Source organism: Schistocerca serialis, chromosome 1 (assembly GCF_023864345.2).
Source record: "Schistocerca serialis cubense isolate TAMUIC-IGC-003099 chromosome 1, iqSchSeri2.2, whole genome shotgun sequence".
NCBI lineage: Eukaryota > Metazoa > Arthropoda > Insecta > Orthoptera > Acrididae > Schistocerca > Schistocerca serialis.
The window spans coordinates 1,122,790,547-1,122,801,023 of NC_064638.1; the positions used below are offsets into that span (position 1 = coordinate 1,122,790,547).

A 10,477-nucleotide genomic window follows, 5' to 3' on the forward strand; every position below is an offset into this window, starting at 1 on the left:
TGTTGTTGTTGTGGTCTTCAGTCCTGAGACTAGTTTGATGCAGCTCTCCATGCTACTCTATCCTGTGCAAGCTTCTTCATCTCCCAGTACCTACTGCAACCTACATCCTTCTGAATCTGTTTAGTGTATTCATCTCTCGGTCTCTCTCTACTATTTTTACCCTCCACGCTGCCCTCCAATACTAAATTGGTGATCCCTTGATGCCTCAGAACATGTCCTACCAACCGATCCCTTCTTCTAGTCAAGTTGTGCCACAAACTTCTCTTCTCCCCAATCCTATTCAATACCTCCTCATTAGTTACGTGATCTACCCACCTTATCTTCAGCATTCTTCTGTAGCACCACATTTCGAAAGCTTCTATTCTCTTCTTGTCCAAACTAGTTATTTCTCATGATAACGACGTCCTCTTGAGTAGTTCCCGCCCGGAGATCCGAATGGGGGACTATTTTACCTCCGGAATATTTTACCCAAGAGGACGCCATCATCATTTAATCATACAGTAAAGCTACATGTCCTCGGGAAAAATTACGGCTGTAGTTTCCCCTTGCTTTCAGCCGTTCGCAGTACCAGCACAGCAAGGCCGTTTTGGTTAATGTTACAAGGCCAGATCAGTCAATCATCCAGACTGTTGCCCCTGCAACTACCGAAAAGGCTGCTGCCCCTCTTCAGGAACCACATGTTTGTCTGGCCTCTCAACAGATACCCCTCCGTTGTGGTTGCACCTACGGTACGGCCATCTGTATCGCTGAGGCACGCAAGCCTCCCCACCATCGGCAAGGTCCATGGTTATGGGAGTGAAAGTGAGGCCGTTGGATAGCACTGAAACTTCTGTAGGACACGGGTTTTGGTGAATAAATTTCTGGCCTTGTTTTGGGATTGTATAGGTTCTGAGCTAGGTAGAACATTGAAAGATAGTTCTGGGGCATGTTGTAAATGAAAATGTCCATAAGACAGAGTCTGTGTTCTATGAGGGATTGACAAGTGGGTTCGGTGGGGTTAGGATAGGTGTTGACAGGTACTGGTGCTTCAAGGCAGGAGTAGGATGTCAGTAAGTTTTATCATTTATGGAGGTGGTACCTGAAGTGCTCTTCCAGGTGTTGGAGGGCAAATATCTCTCTTTGGGAGATGTGGTGTGGGGAGTTAGAAGTGTACAGTAAAAGTATCTTGGGGAGGGAGCAGAGATTGTTTTAGCATCCCTGTGTCATGAAGATTTGTTTCTGTACTACCGGATTTGAGAGGAAGAGACATTGCTGGAATTTTGAAGTACAGTAATCATTGTAAAAGGAGGGGTGGGATCTGGGAAAGAGTATTTTCGTTGTATGGTCATGGAATGGTGGGCAGGGGGAGGGAGGGGGGGGGGGGGGGCAGGAAGACTCGTTCCCCAGCTCAGGGGCAGCATTTAGAGAACAGGATGTGGGACTGGGTTTTAGCTAGGTATGGGGATACTTTTCTGAATAAGAAAATGTGAGGTAGGCTCAGGAAATCTATGTCTTCATGGATACTCTGTAAATCATTCTTAAGTGCCTGGCAGGGGGTTCATCGAACCACCTTCACAATAATTCTCTATTATTCCACTCTTGATCAGTGCATGGAGAAATGAACAACTATATCTGATTTCCCTTATTTTATCATGATGATCATTTCTCCCTATGTAGGCCAGCATCAACAAAATATTTTTGCATTTGGAGGAGAAAGTTGGCGATAGAAATTTCGTGAGAAGATTCCGTCACAGTGAAAAATGCCTTTGTTTTAATGGTGTGTATCCCAAATCCTGTATCATGTCTGTGACGTTCTCTCCCATATTTTGTGATAATACAAAAGTGATGCTCTTCTTTGAACTTTCTCGATGTACTCAATTAATCCTATCTGCTAAAGATACCAGACTGCACAGCAGTACTCCAAAAGAGGACGGACAAGTGTAGTGTAGCCAGTCTTTTTAGTAGATCTGTCACATTTTCTAAGTGTTCTGGTAATAAAATGCAGTCTTTGGTTTACCTTCCCCATAACATTTTCTGTGTGCTGTTTCCAGTTTAAATTGTTCGTGATTGTAATTCTTAATTATTTAGTTGAATTTACAGCCTTTAGATTACACTGATTTATCGTGTAACTGAAGTTTAATGGATTCCTTTTAGCACTCATGTGGATGACCTCACACTTTTCATTATTTATTGTTTCACTATTCATGGTCAGTTGCCAATTTTCGCACCATTCAGGTATCTTTTCTAAATCATTTTGCAATATGGTTTTATCTTCTGATGAGTTCAATAGACGAAACAACACATCTCTGCAAACAACCCAAGATGGGTGCTCAGATTGTCTCCAAAATCATTTATAAGGAACAGCAGACAGCCTATAACACTACATTGGGAACACCAGAAATCACTTCTGTTTTACTCAATGACTTTCCATCAGTTACTGTGAACTGTGGCCCCTCTGACAAGAAATCATGGATCCACTCACATAACTGAGGCGATATTCCATAAGCATGCATTTCACTAGAAGCTGCTTGTGTGGTACAGTGTGAAAAGCCTTTTGGAAATTTGGAAACACAGAATCAATTTGAAATGCCTTGTCAATAGCACTCAACACTTTGTGTGTGTGTGTGTGTGTGTGTGTGTGTGTGTGTGTGTGTGTGTGTGTGTGTGTAAAGAGCTAGTTGTGTTACATAAGAACAATGTTTTATAAATCGGTGTTGACTGTGTGTCTGTGTCAATAGACTATTGTCTTTGAGGTAATTCTTAATGTTTGAACACAATATATGCTCCAAAATCCTGCTGCATATCAACGTTAATGATATGGGCCTGCAGTTTAGTGGATTACTCGTACTAGCTTTCTTGAATACTGGTGCGACCTGTGCAACTTTCCAGCCTTTGGGTATGGATCTTTCATCAAGCAAGTGCTAGTATATGATTGTTAAGTATGGAGATATTGCATCAAGATACTCTGAAAGGAACCTAATTGGTATACTGTCTGGACCAGAAGACTGAATAAGTTTGATGGTTGTAAAGGGAACTATGGATAACAGGGAGTGGTTCTGGGGAGTGAAAAGGCAGAAAGAAATTTTTGCTAATGAGTGATGACCGTAGGGTAGTTCTGTGACGTGGGAATATTTGATTGCGCGGAAGCTGTTGCCATGCATGAGGAAAAAAGAAACAGGTGTAAAATTATGACAGGGCCAATGTGTAGGGAGGGATGGATGGATTGATTTGAAGGTGAACTATGTAGCAAGTTTCCTCCTGTCCCCGTGATGTCATAGGCAATATCCCGCCCGGCCATCCATCCTAAACTTTTCATATTGGCGATCATCATTTGTCAGTTCGAAAAATGCTTGTGCAACACATCACTTCATCAAACTGATATGTTGCACTACTGATTCCTCCCATTAGGTGAATGATGTCGTCACTACTGCAAAATGCTAACCAAACAACAAATATTTAAAGCTCCAACTCATCGTAACATGCTCACTACAAGCATCAATGTCATTCGCCTTTATAGTGTACCAGTACAATTGTAATTATATATCATTTTCAATGAATAGTTATCCATGTTTATTAACTTTAAGTTTCTTAACATTTTTACCAGGCAATCACTCTTACTGTGGATAAGGGATTTTGGATAACAAATATTTATTATCCATAAAGACGCTATTAGAAAGATATCCTGCGAATGGGTATGGATACCATCCCTCAGTTTCTGCTGTAGTCATGTAGTAATCTTTATTACCTCACGCTTGGCAAACATAGAGTATGCTTGCAAAGCGTGGCCCGTGAGGCATTCCCCTCCACTGAGCACTTCCCCCTCCAACTCCACTCACGCTATGTCGTACGTCCTGACCAAATATTTCGATTCACTTGTTCACCAGCAATCTAAAGAGGCAACGCGAAAAGAAAGAATACTGAAAAACATTATTCCAGTACGAGGTGGAGATTAAGTACTCGTTTGTAAATAATTCTGACGAAAAACTCCAATGGCTATATGTACAAAATGCTTAACGTAAATCAAAACAATCTTTCTTGATATTTCTCTTCATGAAGCAACACACAGGCATTACTCACATGACAAATGATGCGCTTTACTGGATAACTTCAAAATAAGTAATAAAAAATAAAAATGAAGGTTTCCTGAACCATCAAGTCCTGAAGAAAAGATTTTTAACTGCATCGCATGCTGATTGCTCAAAATTAGCAACAGCCCAGAAATGCTTCAGCGACGGATTGTGTGTGTGTAAAAAAAAAAAAAAAGAAAAAGAAAAAAAAGTGCGCTAACAATGGCAAAAGCATTTGGTTAAGACTATGCCGAAGAACACTTTAAAACAGCTGCTTTGTACACAAGTCTAATGGGATCTAGCAAAAAAGAAAAAAAGAAAGAAAAGAAAAGAAACTGAACAGTTTAATTTGCAAATTGTTGGTATTATTCTTTGTGTGGACGAAGTACTGATCGTACAGATCTTAGTCAGCTGCTAATTTTATTCACATAATAATAAATGACTTTCTGTGCATAAAGTGTTACTCGCTTTAATTCCATTGCTCATAACAAAAGGTGTGGGTATTTTCACAAACTGTGTTGACAAAATTGGTGGTTTTAAAGAATATTGTACAGTTTGTATTGATGGTGCATTGGGTATGTACCCTCTGCTCTGTCAGGTGGCTTGTGGAGTATTGATGTTTGCATTATTCATCTGGAACCATCCCCACTCCACTCCACCTTAAAAAAGAACTTTTAAAGATTACAAATAAAGAAATAATCAAGTAATACGGGATACTGTGGAATTTTGGAGTAAACTGAAGGATTCACTCTTCTTTTTTTAAAGAAAAAGAAAAAAAAAGAAAAGGGAGAATTTCAAACAGACTTTACAAATCATCTAAATGAATTGAATTTGCATTTGCAAGGGAAGAAATGCGCTATCTCTAATAGGTTTACGGATGTTAATGGATTCTTGTGTAAACTTATATTGTTTATATAACAACTAAATACGGGAAATCATTTCCCGAGTTGCTGTGAACTGAAACAAGAATATGTGGCGGAAAACGTTCAAAACTTACTTCCGTTGTTGAAGTAGTCTCCAATGAGTTGCATAGTCATTATTTTTAGTCGGATTATGGTAAATGAAGAAGGCACAACCAGCAGGGGAGCAGAGGGAGAGGGAGAGGGAGAGGGAGAGGGAGAGAACAATCTTTAATAATACAATGAAAATTAGTCTCGGAAGTGTGTTAAGTGGTCCTCAAGAAGTAGTGTGCAGTTTACAAAACGATCTATTCATGCTGTCCAAAACAGAAAGAGGTGCTGCCCTGTTTTTGAATTCATGGCACAAGATAGGAGCTAGCCGAATCTCGCCCTTAAAGCAAACTCATTTTCTCGGGCCAACACATGTATGTGAAATATATTTTCGTCAGTGAAGTAAGTTAATTTCACCAAGCGTAATGCAGTGACAAATGAGGTCATCAGAACATCAACTTCTTCTCAGTACAACTTACATTACTCTAGCCTGTTACCCTGTCTCTTGTTTCACTACATTCCATACAGACTGAAGTCTGTTGTCAGAATTACTGATTTTTTAATTTTTACTTGCTCTTGCCAAGAGAGCTATATTTCGTTTCTTTTCACTACATATTTTAATTCCTCTAGTAATCCAAGTTTTTTTTATAAGGTTGTTTAATGTAATTCCTGATTAGAAAAGCTGTTTTCGAATGGTAATATGAATTTATTATGGAGTAGATTAAATTTTATATCAGCATTTGGTTTACTATAAATTTCATCGCAGGTTACACACAGCCTGTAAACTGTTTGGACATTTGTCATGTAATCCTTAACTATTCTGATTTCCACCGAGGGGAATATGTACTGTAAAGTACTGTCTTATTTATCCTAACTAATTGTGCATCATGACCAGAGAGAATTTATTACTGGGTATACAGTTATTTTCTTGCTTTGAGCTTCATCAAATAAAACATTTGAGTTCTACTGTCTTTATCTGCCTGTGTTGGAAAGTTAATACAGAGATCAAATAATAAGATCCAAATATGGGTTTTAGATAATTTTCCCTATCGGAATCCTTTCAAAAATTTACATTGTAATCACCATATAATGTTAACTGCTTATTGCTCTCTGAGAGACAACACAGTAAGGATTCAACATGCATTACAAACAGTTAAAAATGTCCCAGTAGGGATTTATACACAGTAACCATTAAAAGTGGAATATTTTTCAGCATTAATTCACAAGTGCACATGTCTGTGTGCTAATCTCTACAAAACCCACTTATTTCAATGCTTTTGAACTTGTGTTCTGTCTTAATACACTGCCGGTAACAATTCCTTCATGAGTATGAGGCTACAGTGTTATCTTTTGTATTTAACTTCTCTAACAGATTGACAGAGAAGAGTTTATGAGCAAGTCTGAGTATTATCTTGATGTCAAACAATGGAGAATCCAGGATGGAATGTAACAATGTTATGAGAAGGAAAGTTGCTACTCACCAAACAGTGGAGATGCGGAGTTGCAGATAGGCACAACAAAAAGGCACACAATTAAAGCTTTCGGCCATTGTCCTTCGTCAACAATAGACACACGTACGCAAGTGCGCTCACATGCACTCGCGCAAATGCAACTCTCGCACATGACTGCAGTCTCGGGCAACAGAAACCACAGTCGTGGTGTGTGTGCGCGTGTGCATGCGTGCGTGTGCGCGCGGTCACGTGTTATGTGTGTCTATTGCTGATGAAGGCCAGTGGCCAAAAGCTTTAATTGTGCCTTTTTGCTGTGCCTATCTGCAACTCAGCATTTCTGCTATATGGTGAGTAACAACGTTCCTTCTCATAATATTATCATCTTGACATGTGACATATGCTGCACATTTGTAATGTGCTGGAAATAATCACACCAGTGATTACTTTTTGAAAATGTCAACATTCTGACTTCCAGTGTTTTAGTCACCTAATGTAATGACATGCTCAATGGTCATGTGACAATGTTCTGATGGTGCACTATAATAAAAACTAAAAGGACTAAATATTATAAACTGTGTAAATAGGGGAAATGTTGGAGTAATAGATTTATCACAGTTTCCAAAACTGTTATTTCACTGTTTAGAAAAGTTGTATTTTTGTATTAATATCTATCAGTATTGTTCTTCGCTATTGTTATTATAGGGTGTGAGACAAAAATTACATTCTCCTTCCTCTTTTTGAGGTGGGATTTGATGAAGTTTTTCAATCAGTTTGAAGATGCAGAGCAGCTGAAGCAGCAAGAGAAGAGGAATACCAGCTCTTTTACCTCTCTTGTTTCTTTTTCCATAACTGCTGCAGAGAAGCTTTTGATGTTAGTTGTGCCTGTAATTACATGCTTCTGTAACACTGCATTCCACATGATTCACTCTTGTTCAACAAAGGAGCTATGGCTGCTTTTTTGTTACAGCATTGTTTGAACACAAAGGTGAGCTAGCAGATGTTGAAGCAAATATACTGTGCCCTTAAAATGTTTCAGATTTCTACCAGCTTAGAAATAATGCAGCATGTATAGTTGGAAAACTGCACAGTTAAGTTAGACTATACTTTCATTACTTAAAACTCCACAATCCCAGCCACCACTTTTGCTGTTTATTTGTGAGCTTTCACTTTTTGGCACTCCATAAGTTTAAAGATCAGTTCAGGTTTTTTACCAGGTACAGAGATGCATATCCTATTTCCTTAACTCTTCGTGCACTGGGTATTGATCTGTTTGTGTAGTGTATTGTGTAATTTTTTGTCTTTCCTTTTTTTTTTTAGCAGGAGTATGAAGCTGAAGATGAGGAACCATATGCTGATTATGAACTTCGTAGAGTCGATGGCAGAAATCGATACCGCGAATCCTCGAGAAGTCCTGTGTTGAATAGAAGACCCATAAATCAGCGTGCTGCAGTCACGGAGGAATACAGGATTTGTAGAGAGAGCAATGACTCATTTCATCCTAAAGTTTATGTTCCAGAATATCAGAATGATTGGAAACTTAAATATGAACAAAACAATGCCTTAAAAGAGTCAGTGCAAGGTAAAGACAGTAGAAACCTAAAAATGCCTTTGACTGTAGCTTTTTCGTTAGTAATAGGTTTCTGTCTAGTCTACGGAACTTTTTTTGCAAGTTCTTCTGAAGAAAATAGTTATACAGGCATAGAAAATATGGCTGCAGCAGTGAAAAATGCATTGTTACGATATGAAAATATTCCAGAGGATGTTGAATTTCAGCTTTCTGCCGGTATACGTAACGTAGTGGAAAGTGATCCCACCAAACCTTCAATTTTTGTTCTCCTCCACAATAACACTGGTGAGGGACCTTTTTGCCTGGCAAATACTATTGGTAATCTTGCAATGAAATACTTAGAATCAGATGAAGAATTTCCTCTCATTTTGAAACCGGATGAATTGTTGCAGAATGAAAATATGTCTAGGGACTATGGCTGGATTATAGAACATTACAAACCTCTTATTGAGAAACACCGTTCAGTAATAGTTAACAATTTGCAGAGTTTTCCTGGCAGAATGGCCATGGCTTTTCATTTCTTATGTGATGTAGAAAACCCTGTAGTTCGAAAGGCCCTATTTCTTTTTACATTGCATGTTCCAAATGTGCACAGTAGGAAGGTAGTGGAGCAGGCAGAAAATGTGATGCACAATATTTGGAGAGAAGAAGTTGATAATGATCAACGTCAGGCTCTTATAACACGCTTGACAGAGGATGTAATTTCTTTGCCACTGAACATATTACACAATGAAGCATGTCCCTGACTGGATAAGTATTACTCCAAATTGTGAAATCTGTAAATGTGGAGTATTGTTTAATACTTATGAGTTGACTAGAATCAGTGTTGTGAAAATAATATATTTTAGAATTTTTTCTGCAACTTGTGAATCTGTCGGAAGATACTTTATTGGTGCATATTGTTTTATTTGTTAGTTTTCTTTACAACAACAAAATATTTGCACTAAGGTAGGATCGTATCTTAGATTACAAATTTGAACAGTATCCTTTCTTTTTATTTCTGAAAAATATTAGACTGTGTATGATAATAATGTTTAATCTGTGTCTATTAGTACCATCATATACTGGATTAGTGATTCAGTGTAATTTTCAGCTTTAAGCAGAGTTAAACTTGAAAAAGACTGGGGTATTTCACACTCAGCATAACATTATACTGATCCCATGGAAAAGAAAAGCAAAATACTGTGAAGATATCGGTGTTGGATATGTTACCAGAGCTCTTTTATTAATTGTGCTTAGCTTATCTGTTTACATTATTATGAAGACATGTTACATTTTTCACAAGATTTTCAAATAGGATTTGATTGCATACCTTTTTTGTGGCATATATTGTATTTTGTCATTACCGACTTTTTGTTTTTCATTTATTTAGGTATTCACAATTGCTTGCAAAAATGCAGAAACGTGTCAGCCTATATTATTGTTGTTTCATATATCACACATTGATTCTATTCAACTTTATGAAATGAAATTGCACAGAGGACAAATATTATAATAGGACTAATGCTTATATTGTGTTTGGTAATCATGTATTTCTGTAGCATGTTATTCTTCCACAACTTTTGTTTCTTTGCAAGGTGAATGTTTTATGCAAATGAAATCAACTGGCAAGTGGGCTAAACAGTTTACTTTGCCCTCTTATTGTAATCGTTTTGCTATGATATTTGGGTGCTGGAGAAATATATTAAAATGATATTTGCTAAACAAAAGACAGACAACACTGGAAACAAAAAAATCTTCGTTTTGATTTCTATCATCTTAGCAGTTTTTTTCACATTGTATTTAAATTGTAAATTTATCACAATAAAGTGTTATAATGTTTACGAAGAGCAAGCAAATTAAGCTTGTACCAAGGTGATCTGTTAATAGATTTTAATCCACAAAATCCTATGAAATTATATGGGGTTCATCTGACAGAGTCAAAACTGATGCATGTTTTAGCGTTCATAATGAAAGCAGGTGCATTCAACATTGTTCAATGACGCTGTCATGAGCACCCAGAGGGAAAGCAGTATTGGAGTACTCGTAGTAGTAGTAGTAAGAGAAGGAGGAAGAGCTGCTTTGTTACCTCATTTATCACTTTTATAAGAACATAATTTAAGTATATAGACTTTATACATACAGCTCTTCTGGACAAGGATGGGACAGCTAGTGTACTGTGGACTTGTATTAGGAACCATTTCAGATTTAAATAAGTAATTCTACATCTACATACATACTCCACAATCCACCATACAGTGTGTGGCGGAGGGTACCTCGTACCACAACTAGCATCTTTTCACTCCCTGTTCCACTCCCAAACAGAACGAGGGAAAAATGACTGGCTATATGCCTCTGTACGAGCCCTAATTTCTCTTATCTTATCTTTGTGGTCTTTCCACGAAATGTAAGTTGGCGGCAGTAAAATTGTACTGCAGTCAGCCTCAAATGCTGGTTCTCTAAATTTCCTCAGTAGCGATTCAC

The 10,477-nt window shown here is 37.9% G+C and overlaps 1 protein-coding gene across 3 annotated transcripts in view; it reads left to right on the forward strand.

The window, feature by feature from the left end:
• Window positions 1-9,852, forward strand: part of LOC126416764 (uncharacterized) — a 45,759-nt gene extending 35,907 nt beyond the window's left edge. For 2 of the 3 annotated variants that reach the window (XM_050084630.1, XM_050084611.1), the window contains one exon: window positions 7,765-9,852. In XM_050084630.1, coding sequence (XP_049940587.1) covers window positions 7,765-8,760 — 996 coding nt within the window. In that variant the 3' untranslated portion in view covers window positions 8,761-9,852. The remainder of the gene's footprint in view (window positions 1-7,764) is intronic. The other variant, XM_050084620.1, reaches the window with a different exon arrangement.
• Window positions 9,853-10,477: the final 625 nt, after the last annotated feature.